The sequence below is a fragment of the Nicotiana sylvestris genome, chromosome 10 (genome assembly GCF_000393655.2).
Source record: "Nicotiana sylvestris chromosome 10, ASM39365v2, whole genome shotgun sequence".
Lineage (NCBI taxonomy): Eukaryota > Viridiplantae > Streptophyta > Magnoliopsida > Solanales > Solanaceae > Nicotiana > Nicotiana sylvestris.
In genome coordinates this window covers 169,049,406-169,065,776 of record NC_091066.1, presented here as the reverse complement: position 1 = coordinate 169,065,776, position 16,371 = coordinate 169,049,406, and the positions used below count along the sequence as shown (strand labels likewise).

The 16,371-nt window shown below is 36.8% G+C and overlaps 2 protein-coding genes across 2 annotated transcripts; both read left to right on the top strand.

Moving 5' to 3' along the window:
• Positions 1 to 9,952: 9,952 nt before the first annotated feature.
• Positions 9,953 to 14,127, top strand: LOC104212028 (LEAF RUST 10 DISEASE-RESISTANCE LOCUS RECEPTOR-LIKE PROTEIN KINASE-like 1.1). The gene is made up of 4 exons (XM_070160185.1): positions 9,953 to 12,199; positions 12,318 to 12,365; positions 12,495 to 12,749; positions 12,828 to 14,127. Exons 1-4 carry the CDS (start codon positions 11,761 to 11,763, stop codon positions 13,769 to 13,771), a joined length of 1,686 nt encoding a protein of 561 aa, XP_070016286.1. The 5' UTR covers positions 9,953 to 11,760; the 3' UTR covers positions 13,772 to 14,127.
• LOC104212025 (LEAF RUST 10 DISEASE-RESISTANCE LOCUS RECEPTOR-LIKE PROTEIN KINASE-like 1.1) lies at positions 13,823 to 15,881 on the top strand. Its single transcript, XM_009761199.2, has 4 exons — positions 13,823 to 14,126; positions 14,218 to 14,259; positions 14,368 to 14,598; positions 14,683 to 15,881. Exons 1-4 carry the CDS (start codon positions 13,823 to 13,825, stop codon positions 14,805 to 14,807), a joined length of 702 nt encoding a protein of 233 aa, XP_009759501.1. The 3' UTR covers positions 14,808 to 15,881.
• Positions 15,882 to 16,371: the final 490 nt, after the last annotated feature.

Below are 16,371 nucleotides of genomic sequence, written 5' to 3'. Positions count from 1 at the left end.
TAACATCATAGCTCCTAATTTAAGAGTTCTACATAGATAACCGATCGGATTAACTGTTTACTTTTTCTAGTTGGTGTATAGATTCTATTCTAATTCTTTATTCTTACGAGAATCCCCCACCCGAACCATTCGTAAGACCATTATAATTAGGCATTGATTATACACGATATATATATATATATATATATATATATATATATATATATATATATATATATATATATATATATATGTGTGTGTGTGTGTGTGTGTGTGTGTGAATTATGCAAATAGTATACATCCACGACTATTTTTGGTTGAAACGACTTATTTTTAATGTCTTTGGTCATCAAGTAAACTTATGGGACACTGAATGAGCGAGAATATGGTGATTGTTATAAATATATTATATTATGGATCTTCATTTAGTACTCAGTTGTAAATAAGCTTCATGAAGAAGCTTATCCATATGGGACTCCGTCGTAAATATGTTTATCTATTTAGTACTCTATTGGAAATAAGCCTCCTGAAGAAGCTTATCACTTCGGTACCCGATTATGGATAAACATAACCCCGATAGAAGATTATCTATACCGGGTATAATAAGTTTATCCTTTCGATACTCCGTTATGGATAAACATTACCCCTGGTAGAAGATTATCCATACCTGGTATAATAAGTTTATCCTTTCGATACTCCGTTATGGATAAACATTACCCCCAGTAGAAGATTTTTCATACTGGGTACAATGAGCTTATTCTTTCAGTACTCCGTTATGGATAAACATTATCCCCAATAGAAGATTATCTATACCTGGTACAATGAACTTATTCTTTCAGTACTCCGTTATGGATAAACATTACCCCCAGTAGAAGATTATCTATACCTGGTAGAATGAGTTTATCCTTTCAATACTTCGTTATGGCTAAACATTACTCTCAATAGAAGATTATCCATATCTGGTATAGTAGCAGCTTAAACAACAGCTTGCAGTAGCAGCTTACACAACAGCTTCATTTCTTCTATAAATAGAAGAGATTTCAGTTCATTAAATACATCAGTTTGAATTCGAATAATATATCAGTTTCTCTCTATACTCGTCTTTACTTTACAGTCTTTATTTTATAACACGTTATCAGCACGAGACTCTGCCATCTCGAGCAAATACTTTAAAAGTATCGGAGGTACGAACTTTCTTTTTCTATATAATGTCAAATCTTTCTAAACTTGAATTTGTAGCCATGGATATATCGGGCAAAAGCTACATGTCTTGGGTGCTTGATGCTGAAATTCATCTTGATGCGATGGGTCTGGCAGATACCATCAAGGATAAAAATCAGGCATCAAACCAAGACCGTGCCAAAACAATGATATTCCTACGCCATCACCTTGATGAGGGCCTGAAAATGGAAGATCTCACTATTAAAGATCCAATCATACTATAGAATAATTTGAAAGATAGATATGACCGCCTGAAGATGGTCGTTCTTCCACAGGCACGTTATGATTGGACTCATCTAAGCCTACAAGATTTTAAATCTATAAGTGAATATAATTCTGCTATGTTCAGAATTATTTCCCAATTGAAATTATGTGGTGATAATATTACTGATCATGATATGTTGGAGAAAACTTTCACCACTTTTCATGCCTCGAATATGCTCCTGCAGCAGCAATATCGAGAGATGGGATTTAAAAAGTATTCTGAACTTATCTCACATCTTCTTATAGCAGAGCAACATAATGGGCTATTAATGAAAAATCATGAAAGCCGACCTATTGGTTCTTGTCCATTCCCTGAAGTGAATGAGACGAACTTCCACCAAGCTAAACGTGGAAGAGGTCGTGGCCCCAGTCGTGGTCATGGCCGTGGTCGGGGAAGAAACCCCAATCATGGTAATAATAATGCACCAAAGAAGCCTCCTCACCACCAGCAGTGGAAAAGGAAGGAACAAAAGCATGAAGCGGTGCAAGCGCCAAATGCAGAAAATGCATGCTATAGATGTGGAGGAAAAGGGCACTGGTCACGTACTTGTCGTACGCCAAAGCACCTGGTTGAGCTTTATCAAGCCTCCCTGAAGAAGACAGAGAAAAATGCTGAAGCAAATTTTATTTCTGAAGATAATTTAGACTTCATGCATTTGGATGTAGCTGATTACTTTGCACTCCCAGAAGGAGAAACAAGTCATGTAATCGGTGGTGAATCTGTAGAAATGTAAATATTTTAATTTTTGTTGTATGTAATAGATAATATGGTTATGTAATTGTTGTACATAAAGAAAAATTATGATTTGATAAAGATGTTTAATATAATATATCTTATTTATGTCATTTTGAAGAATATAGATAACATTATTAGATCAACTTAAACTCTAGCAGAGTTTGCAAGAAATATACAACCACCAGAAGTGGTTATATTTCGTATATCTCATTGTAATTATATTTTGTTAACCACCAGAAGTGGTATATACCTATGATCACCAGAAGTGATAATTTAGGCTTTCTATGGTTACAATTGAAGATAAGCTACATAAATATTCTCTATATTAAATGCACGCCTCGATTTGCTCTTGAAGTAAGTAAATATTTTAAAAGAGGTTGAGGCATCACAATTTGATGTGATTAATGCGCATTCAGATAATTATGTTCGATTTCCTGAATGATGAGAATTTTTTATAATATTAATCCATTCCCTGAAGTGAATGTGACAATATTAATAAATCTGGTAAATATGAACGCGCTCTTGATGTGAATATATTACAATTCACCTCCAGAAGAGGTAATATAATTGAGAGAATATATACTCAATATTTCGTATTTTAAATTTGCTCATGAAGAAGTAACACAATTGAAATTGCCTCCTGAAGTAGGAAAATATAATGAAGAAGAGTTTTCTTGTGCTTAAACAATTGTTTTACATTGTTTATTTGATTGTGATTTTCTCTCATGATACGAGAAGTGTATGAGAAATATTTGATAGTACAAAATGTATCAACAACTCCTGAAGAGCTAACTTTTTACCTAAAAGATATATGACACTAGTAATGTCCGATAAATATTAGATTGTGGATAATAAATGAAGGCTCTCCAAGATCTTATATACAAATATGTTATTCATATTATATGATTATGGTCAAAACATATATTGTATAGACAATAGGGGTTGCTTTGATGGTAAGCAACCTCCACTTCCAACCAAGAGGTTGTGAGTTCGAGTCACCCCAAGAGCAAGATGGGTAGTTCTTGGAGGGAAGGATGCCGAAGGTCTATTTGGAAACAGCCTCTCTACCCCAGGGTAAGGGTAAGGTCTGCATACACACTACCCTCCACAAATCCCACTAGTAAGATTATACTAGGTTGTTGATGTTGGTCAAAACATATATTGTATTAAACCTAAATGTTACTAATACAAATGACTGTCATATTGAGACTACAAATGACTGGAAGATTGAAAATCTTCATGTTTTCACAATCATAGGGGGTAAAATAATATATATGTGAGAAGTTACCCACCTTATTCTTCAATTTATATTATATCATGTATCACAATAAATCAAAAGTTTACTAATGCAAAAGCAATCACGGTAAACTAGAAGTTTACTAATGTAAAAGTTTATGCCATAGTAAACCAGAAGTTTACTAAGAGATAGCACATGTGTCACGACCCAAAATCCCAACCCGGTCGTGATGGCGCCTCTCGAGAGGACGATGCCAGCCAATCAACAAAACAGTACATCTCTTTATAATTACTTAGCATGAATAAGTCTAAATCATGGGCAATATAATCTTAAATGCGAAATAAACGTGATAGAACAAGGAAAACCCTCCAAACTCAGCCCGAAATCGGGGTGTCACAAGTCATGAGCTACTACAGAGTTTACTAATATTTTATACGGTCTAGAATTATCATAAATAACAAAGATAAGGGAGAAAACAGGGTTGCGGACGTCAACAACTACCTCGTTACTCCTAGTCACCGCCTGGTCTGGAAAGAATCAGCGCTCAGGAGCGAACTCAGCTCTGCCTGTATCTGCACACATGGTGCAGGGAGTAATGTGAGTACTCTGACCCAGTGAGTAATAAAAATAAATAACGACTGAAAACATGAAATCTCATAACGACATAATATAGCGCTATCCCAAGCAGTAAAATCAGTTATACAGTAAAATAGTGAGTATCAGATAATTCTTCTTTTAAAACAGTAAAGACAAATAATTTCCACAGTAAGGATAAATCAAAAGCTTGCCCCTCGGGCTCAATATGTAAATCTCAGTATAGTATCAGCCCCTCGGGCTCACTCCCAACTCACCAGCACACAACATCAGCCCCTCGGGCTCACTCCCAACTCACCACACACAAGCAACGGCCTCTCGGGCCCACTCCCAACTCACCTGGGTACCCTGCGCTCACTGGGGGTGTGTACAGACTCCGGAGGGGCTCCTACAGCCCAAGCGCAATATCAATAGGCCTGAAAGCCTTCACACATCACACACGAGGCCTGAAAGCCTCCTCATATAACACTCGAGGCCTGAAAGCCTCCTCACATCACTCAACATATCCTCACGTATGGCCCTCGGCCTCAATCAGTCCAGAAAATAATCATAAGCCTCTTGGGCATCAGTAAAACAATAGTGCTCAGCTCAACAACATTATAAATATCATTAAATCTCGAGTTGAGTATAAATGTAGCTGAGTTCACAAAATAATATAATTCAATTGGACTGAGTTCAAATAATATTTCAATTCGTGAGGAAAATAGTGATGTAAATTCACAAAAGATTTCAGATAATTGGCACGAAGCCCAAATATGGCAATAAGCCCAATCATAGTGAAAAACAATAAATCTTTATCAATTACGCGGTAAAAATATCAACTGGGATGGACCAAGTCACAATCCCCAATAGTAAATGACCCCGCGCTCGTCATACAACGCGTGTCTCATCTCAACATAGCAGTATGTTGTGCAATCCGGGGTTTCAAACCCTCAGTGCATCATTTAAAATCATTACTCACCTCAAGACGGTCCAACGTCTACTCCGCTATGCCCTTGCCTCTCGAATTTACCTCTTCGCGCGTCGAATCTGGTCAAAACCACAACGAATACATTACAATAGGCTAAGGGAATATAACCCAATCGAAAAGACTCGAAAAATATCGAAATTCACGAAATTCGCAAAACCCGAGCCCCGGGCCCACTTCTCGAAAAATTACGAAAGTCACATCACCGGATTCCTCGTCTCGCCACGAGTCCGTACATATAAAATTTACCAAAATCGGAGTTCAAATGACCCCTCAAATCTTCAAATCTTATTTTCAAATCCCTAGGCCTAAATCTTCAATTTACTCCTCAAAAACATGTAATCTAGTCGGATTATTCGATGATAATTCAATATTATGGAGTAGAAATAATCACAAGTGACTTACCTCAAGATTTCCCAAGATTTCTTGCTAAAAATCGCCCAAAATCCGAGCTTGGAAGTCAAAAAAAATGACCAAACTCGGACTGCTGGACATTAAATCTGTCCAGAAATTTTCGGTACTGTTCACGCGGGGTACTGTTCATGCGCGTGAGGTCACTGTTCACTGTTCACCGCGGGTACTGTTCACTGCTGCAGAAAATACAGTAGCTTTTAAGAAATTTGCAGCACAACCATTTTTCACTAAAATGGGTCTAACTCCATCATACGAACTCAGAATTAGACGATTCTTGTTTTTATGAGTCACAAATAATAATACGAACACAACCCTTTAATCAAAACTCAATTCGGAGCTTGTTTGCCCAGTTTAATACCCATTTCGCTCGTTAAACAATTAACTCACATTTCACGTCAAAAACCCAATCGCGTCTTGATGAAATTAAACCAAAATTTCCAGATCAGTCCTATAATTCATGATATAAATTTTGGAAGTCTCGAAATCAAATTTGGATCTCTAGAACTAAAAATGAACCTTTAGATCATTACATTTATGCTCAAAACGGCAAAAATCTTCCAAAAATGACCCGTTGGGCATCCGAAACACACCCGAGGCCCCCGGGACCCCGACCAATAATACCAACCAGTCCCAAAATACATTACGGACTTGCTCGAGGCCTCAAATCACATCAAACAACGCTAAAATCATGAATCAACCTCCAATCCAAGTTTTATGAACTTTAGAATTTCCAACTTCTATTTCCGATGTCGAAACCTATCAAATCACGTCCGATTGACTTCAAATTTTGCACACAAGTCCAAAATGACATAACGAAGCTACAGAAACTCTCGGAATTCCATTCCGACCCTCGGATCAAAATCTCATCTATCAACCGGAATTCGCCAAAATACTAACTTTGCCAATTCAAGCTTAATTCTACACCGGTCATCACAAAAATATTCCGGACACACTCTTAAGTCCCAAATCACCTAACGAAGCTATACGAACCATAAAATTCGCATTTCGAGCCCTCTAACACATAAGTCAATATCCGATTGACTTTTCCAACTTAAGCTTCCTTAAAAGAGACTAAGTGTCTCAAACCTTACCAAAACTAGTCCGAATGACTTCAAATTTTGGACACAAGTCACATTCGACATTACGGACTTGCACCAACTTTCTGAATCGCATTCCGACCCCGATATCAAAATTTCCACTTTCGGTCGAATTTTCTCAAAAACCTTCAAATTTCTATATTCAGCCAAATGACTTCAAAATGACCTCCGGACATCCAAATTCACTTCCGATCGCGCTCCCAACTCCAGAATCACCATACGGAGCTATTCCCAGACTCGGAATCCCAAACGGACATCTATAACTCTAAAATGCCTTCCAACCCAAATTTATGAAATTCTTCTAAAATACTAACTTCCACAATATACGCCGAAATGCTCACGGGTTATCCAAAACCAAATACGGACATACGCCCAAGTCCGAAATCATCATACGAACATGCTGGAACTTTTAGATCCCAATTCTGAGGTCGTTTACTCAAAATTCCAATCTTAGCCATTTTCTTCAACTTAAGGTTGCCGCAATGAAAAGTTTCTTTCCAATTTGACTCTGAATTTTCCGAAATTCAACTCTGACCATACGTACAAGTCAATATACCTGAAATGTAGTTGTTCGTGACTTCCAACTGCTGAACGACGCGCTAGAGCTCAAAACGACCGGCCGGGTCGTTACAACATGCCATGATAAACTTGAAGTTTTCATTTGCCATTTTTGAATGAGCTATTTAAGAATTCCGATAAGCATATATTGAAGAACTAGAAGATTCTTCAAGAATTCTCTTGTGTTGCTTGTTCTCATAATAAATTGATTATACCAACTAAAAGGTGAATATGAGTCCATTCACCTGCCATGTGAACCACTTATAGATACATATATAAGATGGTTACATGTATATTTATTGTCAACCTGCAGTTTGACATTTGAGATTGCTTTTCTCAATTAAGAGTATAACTTTCAGATTATGAAATCAAGACAATTCATCTTGACAATGGTGGTTTATATCCAAGCTGGTTTAGCATTGAATACCTCCTACTAATGGCTAAACTATTGCTTATGAGAACAAAATTTCATGTGTTGGTCTAAGATATTCTAAATTGCATACAGCAACACTTGTATGCATCCGACCAACAATATATGATAAAGTTCTCCCCTCACAATTGGTTTAGGATCAGAAATCAAATATTTTTACTATCTTTTGATGTGTGGTATATGATTAATTTCTCTACCACAATACATAAAGATATGTTTCCCAAAAAAGATTGGGGATATATGTTAATTTTTCTAACATTTGGGAGATGGAATAAACAGCTGAAAGATATGCTATATGAATCGAATTATCATTAATATGATCCTCACTTAGAAGATAATTCAAGTCAAATGCCAGAAGCATTTGCTGATCCAAATTTTAATATCATATTTCAGCTACAACTGCTCCTATTAAAATTAAAGTCCCTGAAGGATAGAATTTACTGTACGCATGAAGCGTGGTAGACCAATTGATTCCAAAGGTAACAATCCTTGAAAAATGGTAGGAGCTAATGATCAAAATGATCATAATGAGGAGGAAATAAGCTTTAGAAGAGCCCACGAAATAACATTTCATGAAACTCTCGAATAAGCTCAGATACCTGAAAATAAAGAAAGTGATGAGATCTCAACAAGTTATGTCGCTTAAGAACTGACACAAAATGACCGTTGACGATATATTTGATACAATATAGTGCACAATATTATAAAAGATTGTGAGGATCGGACCAGCAGTCCAGACACTTGAAGATGTCATATAATTTAGATACAAATCTTAACCTATATGACTTATTTGATTAAATCTATATGAAGATCCTTGAACGATTGAAAATGCATGAAGCATATAATTCAAAGTCTTGAGAAATGTACTCGATCAAATTATAAAGATCTTTGTACGGTTTAAAGCAATCAGTGCGCGTGTGATATAATCGCCTCAGTAAATATTTGCTGAAAGAAGATTACATAAATAATGTTATTTGTCCATGTATTTTTATAAAGAACATGTCATCAGAATTTGTTATACTTGCTGTTTATGTTGATGACATAAAATTTGTTGGAAATTCAGAAGAGCTCCAAAAGGCAATTAAATATCTTAAGAAAGAATTTGAGATGAAAGATCTTGGAAAAATAAAAATTTGTTTTTGGTTTGCAAATTGAATATTTAGCAGACGAGATCTTTATCCATCAATTTGCCTATACAGAAAGGGTCTTTAAACGTTTTTTCATGGACAAAGCGCACCCATTAAGTACATCAATGGGTGTTCGATCACTTGAAGTGAATAAGGATCCGTTCCGACCTCCAGAAGAGGATGATGAACTCCTTGGTCCTGAAATACTCTATCTTAGTGTAATTGTTATGCATTTATAGGTTGTGCAGATTGTATTGGTTATGCAGATACAAGATTAGAATGCGGGGACTCAAATATTCGAAACAAGGTTTTCATCAGGGGTAGTAAAATACGCGATGCACTCGTTTCTTACTAAGGTTTTTTCCCACAGGGTTTTCCTTATAAGGTTTTTAATGAGGCACTTAGCAATGCATATTACTAAATATGTGTAGTCTTTTTCCTTCACTAGGATTTTTTTTCCACGTGGTTTTTCCTAGTAAGGTTTTAATGAGGCACATTATCTTTTAATGAACATCCAATGGGGAGTGTTATAAATATATTATATTATGGATGTTCATTTTGGCACATATGAATATTATATTATATCAATATGGGACTCCGCCGTAAATATATTTATCTATTTAGTACTCTATTGGAAATAAGCCTCCTGAAGAAGCTTATCACTTCGATACCCGGTTATGGATAAATATTACCCCCAGTAGAAGATTATCCATATCAGGTATAATAAGCTTATCCTTTCGATACTCCGTTATTGATAAACATTACCCCGATAGAAGATTATTCATACATGATATAATAAGCTTATCCTTTCGATATTCCGTTATGGATAAACATTACCCCGGTAGAAGATTATCCATACCGGGTACAATGAGCTTATTCTTTCAGTACTCCATTATGGATAAACATTACCCCCAGTAGAAGATTATCTATACCTGGTACAATGAGCTTATTCTCTCAGTACTTCGTTATGGATAAACATTACCCCAGTAGAAGATTATCTATACCTAATACAATGAGCTTATTCTTTCAGTACTCCGTTATGGATAAACATTACTCTCAGTAGAAGATTATCCATAATTGGTATAATAGCAGCTCACAATCGCAGCTTGCAGTAACAGCTTACACTGCACCTTACACCGCAGCTTGCAGTAGCAACTTTCTTTCTTCTATAAATAAAAAAAAATTCAGTTCACTATGTATATCAGTTTGAATTCGAATAATATATCAATTAAATTTGAGTTGATATAAGAATTCGAATAATATATCAGTTTATCTCTTTTACTGTCTTTATTTTATAAGAGTAATTTTTTTGTTTGTTTGTTAAAGGGACTAAAGTCAGAAAAATAAAAATAAAAGACAAAACACCATTTCCGACCAGCTCTTACGTGAGGCTAGCCGAAGATTACTTTCCCGGCGGGGTAGGTTAGGGTTTGAAGATGAAAATGGGTTTAACGAATGAGGAGGAAGAGGAAGAGGCATGGAAAATGGGGAAGGGTTTGTTGAACCTAGCTGGTCGGAAAATGTAAAGGGGATCACCGGAGTAATTTTCCGGCAAGCATTGATTTTCCGAAAAAGCAGTAGTTTCTCCGTTCAAAGTCCCTCTCTTTTTTCTTAGGCTCAAAAACTTGTGAAACAGAAAAGGAAGCACAATTGAAGAATACACGGCTTGATTTTTAGAAGTTGAGGTATCTATTTGAGTACTCATGGAATTAAGGTGCTTTTACTTTAAAAATCTGTGCAAATATAAGTGTCAATTTGAGTATTAAGCCATAGTTATATGCACTCTTATCCAGAGTTGGATTTAGGATTTTAGTATAATGTACTCGATTTTTAAGGTTATTAGTACTGAAGTTATTTCTTTAGGTGAGGGTCCGTAGGAAACAACCTCTTTGCCCGTTCAGAGTAGGGGTAATGCTGCGTACATCTCACCCTCCCCAGATCCCACTTGTGGAAATACATTGGATAGTTTTTGTTGTTGTTGTACTGAAGTTATTGCATTTAAATTATGGATTCAAATCTAATATTTGTTGACATTTTAGTGCTTTCACAATTCCGGGTCGAAAATACTGGCTTCGAATAAATACATACCGAATCCGCCCCTGGGCTTGTTTCATAAGCTAGCAATAAAAATTAATGATTGATTCTTTCTCATATTTTGAAGAAGATGGCTTGGAACATAGCAATAATTTCTAGCTTTCTATATATTGACAAACTTGAAAAATTTTCTTGGTAGTTTCCAATGAGAAAGTGAGCAAATGGAAGGTTTGATTTTTTTTTTTTAATATTATTGAAGTATCTTTTAGGGTGTGACTAGAACCATTTCCTTTTTCTCTTTCACCTTTGGATGTATCTATAAACCATTTATCTGTAGATAACTGAGAATATAGCAAGGGATGGATCAAAGATTTTAACTTTATAGGTTCGTAATTTTCTTAACCCACAATTCATTTGATTTTCTGGGTTCAGAACATATTTTTTGTACCTATAGGTTCTGCGCCGAAGCTATTGGATTCGGTTGAACCTGCTCGTTATATTGTAGATCTGCCCCTGAATATAGCTTCTATTTCTACAGTTCAACTCATCCATTTCCAGAGACTTTGGTCCTGAAAATGATGAGAAGTTGCTGTTAGAATGCAGAGTCAAGAAGTCAAGTCTTTCTAGTGCTGTCAATGACTAGAGAGGCTAATGTGAACATTTCCTTTTTTTCTTCACCTTCCTTTTCCCTAATAAGTCTGACCCATGTTATACGTTTGGTTCCACATAGTGTTTCTTTTTGACAAATTTATACACTTTTGATATTATAAAGAGAGACTTGTGAGCTAGTTAGACTTATAATTCACAAACCTTTAGCTAGCTTTCCTCTTCTTGGAAAAGGATTCAGTATGGCTTTGGCTTCTTCTTTTGTTTGCTTTTTTCTATCTCTTCTTCTGATCTTTGTTCAGGCAAATGGTTTAACTAACTCTACTTGTCGAAAGTCCTTTTCATGCGGAAATCTTACTGACCTGAGCTTTCCTTTCTCTCTTTCCACACAATCTGACTGTGGAATAATGTCCATTTCTGGTTGTGATGCTAAACCATTTCCAAGAATCCAACTGCTTCCTGGAGGCGATTGGTACTATGCTTTACAGAAGCCGTTATGTTGACGCAACACAAGTGCCAGGCGTTTAACAATAAATTCTCCCTTCCAGACTCCCCTTCTATTTCTTTCACTACGCTTTCGCTTCACAACTTCTTCAAATGCAGTAGCAACAGTAATAATACCCCATACATTACCCAGAAAATGAGTGCTCATTTTAATGATTATGAAGTGTACGATAGCTGTGATGGCTTCACCATATACTACAAGCTTGATGGAGCTGATGAAGAAGACATTCTAGCAGACGATCTTACTGCTAACTGTTTGCTTATTAAATTGTCAATTGACCCGAGATCATATGATGGTGATTTGTTCAACTTGTTAGTTCCCTATTTTCTAGTAGAATGGAAACTATCTGATGACTGTTACCACTGCCACTATGGTGGAGATGGAGGTCAATGCCACACTGATAAAACCAACAAATTTTATTGTCACAAAGGTAAACATCTCCAAAATAATATATACTTTCAAGGGTCAAGTTCATGTTTCTTTAGTCCCTTTCTTGTTTCATGTCACATATTGATAATATATCTCGTTACATTGTTCCCCTCTCGTAGATGCAAAAACAACTAAAAGACGTGCAGTGTGGCTGTTTCTGGCAGCAGGTAGTCTCAGAACCTTTCTCTAATTGTTTAGGTTATACAAAATGTATGGATAACGGAGTTAAGGAAAAAGGCCTTCTCCTTTTTATTTTTTCAAAGACCTAATGGCTGGATTATTGACTTCTATTCCAGGTTTTGGTGGAGTTGGGTTGGCGCTGATAACTTGCTTAGTTGTGTACTTTATCTGGTGTTACCAGAAGAGGAAATTCAGTCCATCACGCTTTCTCTCAACAAAGAAATTGTCAGATATATTTAAACATGATGTTGAAATAGGCAGTATATACTTTTGTGTCCCAGTCTTCTCTTATTCAGAACTTGAAGAAGCTACAAATGATTTCAATTGCTCTAGAGTACTTGGAGATGGAGGTTTTGGAACTGTTTACTATGGTGAGGATCTTCCTAATCCAACTAACTTATGCTTCAATAATTTCTTCTTTTGGCTAATTCTTGTCCATCGATGAACAGGAAAACTTAAGGATGGAAGAGACGTTGCTGTAAAGCGCCTTTACGAGCACAACTGCAAGCGAATGGAGCAGTTTGTAAATGAAATTGAGATCCTTACTAGACTAAGGCACAACAATCTTGTCACCCTCTATGGCTGCACTTCAAGCCGAAGCCGTGAACTACTCCTTGTCTATGAATATATTCTTAATGGAACTCATGCTGATCATCTCCATGGTCGCAGAGCGAAGCAGCTATCACTCGCGTGGCCAATCCGCATGAACATTGCTATAGAAACTGCTGGTGCATTGGCTTACTTGCATGCTTCTGACGTAATACACTGCGATGTCAAGACTAGTAACATACTCCTTGATCACAATTTTAGTGTTAAAGTTGCAGATTTTGGGATTTCAAGGCTCTTCCCAAATGATGTCTCTCATATTTCAACTGCACCGCGGGGAACCCCTGGCTATATTGATCCAAAGTATCACGAATGTTACCAGCTGACTAGTAAAAGCGATGTTTATAGCTTCGGGGTGGTCCTTGTCGAGCTCATTTCATCAATGCCAGCTGTGGACATGAATAGGCATAGCCAAGAGATTAATTTGGCTAACTTTGCAATAAACAAGATAGTAAAATGTGCATTTAACGAGTTGATCGATCCATCCCTGGGGTTCGATTCAGATACCAAGATTTGGGAAATGGCGACTTCAGTGGCAGAGCTGGCTTTTCTATGCTTGCAGACAGATAGGGATGTGAGGCCTACTATGGTTGAAGTTCTGGATATTCTAAAGGAGATTCAGACTAGTGAACTTGACAATGAGAAGAGAGCTAAAATAGTAGCAGTTCCTCCTTTCCCTGAATCAGAAAATTTGTTATTGTTGAAGCAAGTCAAATCCCTACCTTCACCAAATTCTTTGAGTGATAAATGGTTTACTTGCTCTGATATAACTAGTACAACTAGTTAAAGTTCTATAGCCCCTTTCTTTACAGTCAGGACATCATGCAGAAGAAAACTGATGCCTTTTTTCATGATTTTGAGAAATACAATGTGTAAAGATTTCAATGTCTATTATCACCATCCCAGTAAAACATTGGGAAATTCTAGTGCTAAGATAAGTGTCAAACTTCCAGATCACTGTTCAATAATACAATTGCCAATTCCTTTGCCTACACCATCTAAACTATATGCTAGTGACTTGTTTGAACTGTTGACTTCTAATATTCTGCTAGAATGGGAGTTGTCCAATGATTGTCATCACTGTCTTGAGAAAGGAGGGAAATGCCTGATCGGTCGCGAACACAAATTTCATTGTTCCAAAGGTATATGCAACTGAAACTTGTGGGAAAAAAACTATTGTTCTGCTTGTTTTCTATTGAGGTTTATCTAAAATAGCTTCTTTTTTTACTTCAGGAAAAAAAGAAAAAAGTAAGCTGAGAATGATTCTGGCTGCAGGTAGTTGCCTGTTATTAACAATATTTGTTACCAATAACCACATTTGTAGTTTAGCATAGTACATTTCAAAAGAATCAGACTCTGATTACTTTGTCTTATGTTTTCTAGTTTTTAGTGGAGTTGGTTTGATCCTAGTATCTTCCATTGTCATCCTTTCTATATGGCGTCGCAAGAGAAGGAAGAATGATTCTACACAACTTCGTCGGGAGCTTGAGGTAGAGAGCAGATATTTTGGATTTCAGGTTCCAGTTTTTTCCTATGCTGAACTTAAAGAAGCCACCAATAATTTTGATTCCTCTAATGAGCTTGGAGATGGAGGTTTTGGGACTGTATATTATGGTAAGTATAACTTTAAATGTAAGACTTATGCTAAAAAGACAAAAAAAACTCAGTATCTCACTGTTGTTGCATGTTATGAATTAGGAAAACTATATGATGGAAGAGAAGTTGCAGTAAAATGCCTATATGAGCACAACTGCAAGAGAATGCAGCAGTTCATAAATGAAATTGAAATTCTTACTCGGCTGCACATCAAGACGAAGCCGTGAACTTCTCCTTGTTTATGAATACATTCCTAATGGAACAGTTGCTGATCATCTCAACGGCGAAGGAGCAGTAGAGGGATCGCTCACGTGGCCCATCCGTATGAGTATTGCAGTAGAAACAGCCAGTGCATTGGCCTACCTGCATGCTTCTGATGTAATACACCGCGATGTGAAGACTAATAACATTCTTCTTGACGACAACTTTCGTGTCAAAGTTGCAGATTTTGGGCTGTAAAGACTTTTCCCTAATGACGTTTCTCACATATCCACTGCTCCTCAAGGGACTCCTGGATGCGTCCATCCTGAGTATCATGAATGTTATCAACTTACTGACAAAAGTGATGTTTATAGTTTCAGGGTTGTCCTTATCGAGCTGATATCATCAATGCCAGCTGTGGACATAACTAGGCATAAGCACGAGATCAATTTGGCTAACTTGGCGATAAACAGGATACAAAGATGTGCATTTGATGAACTGATTGATCCATTGCTCAGGTTTACATCAGATACACTTGTTAAGAGAATGATCATGTCTGTCGCGAAGCTAAAGTATTGGACATTTTGAGAAATATTCAGAGTGGAAAATTCCAAAATGAGAAGACATTAGAGACTAGTGCTAGTTTTAACTTAATCAAGTCTAAGGGTTTGCTCTCTTTCAAGGTCTCAAGTTCGAAACTCATTGGATGCAAACAATTTTTGAGGGCCATCGGACTGGGTAAAACCTGAATTAACCGTGGTGCACTTGCGGGAAACTCCTTGCCGAGGGCCTGTGCACCCCAGGATTAGTCGGGGCTCGAAGAGACTCGGACACCCAGTGCAAATCAAAAAAAGAAACCGTCTAAGAGTGTTAATATCCCTCCTTTTTCGCCTGAATCAGATGAAGTTGCACTGCTCAAGAAAGTTAAGTTCTTAAGTCCATCAGATACTAATAGTGAGATATGGATTAGTGGCTCTACTACAACTAGCACTGGTGAGTGAATATCTTAAGAATTTACAAAAGAATGTATTTTCAGACTTCAGAATCTACTATAGGCAATGTACATATAATAAATATGTTATGCTACTTTTGCTTTTTAACTTTCAATGTTCCTGAAATTATTTCCTTTCTAAAACATCAATGTGTTTTTTGTCTTGTTCCTGTGCCTTAACACAAACTACTGGCTTCCAAGTTAAAAGTTGGAAAAACTGAGGAAAATGTTGGGATCAAAAATAACAAAGCATGCATGCGGAATCTAACAAAGCAAACATTAGCGACGATAAATCAACAAACTCAGTGGAATCCCACAAGTGGGGTCTGAGGAGGGTAATATGTACGCAGACCTTACCTCTACTTTAAGAAGGTAGAGAGATTGTTTCCGATAGAGCCTCGGCTCAAGAATAGTGAGTGAGTGACAAATTCTCTTATGAGGGAGCAACAAAAAGTAGAGGGGAAAAAAAGCAACCATCAAATTGTGTTTAGTGGCCTTAGTTAAACTCAAACTTGGTTATTTATAATAGGAGAAATTCCTTAGATATAGTAGGCTATATTCATCAAAAGGCCAAAAACAAGGACACAACAACTCATTCT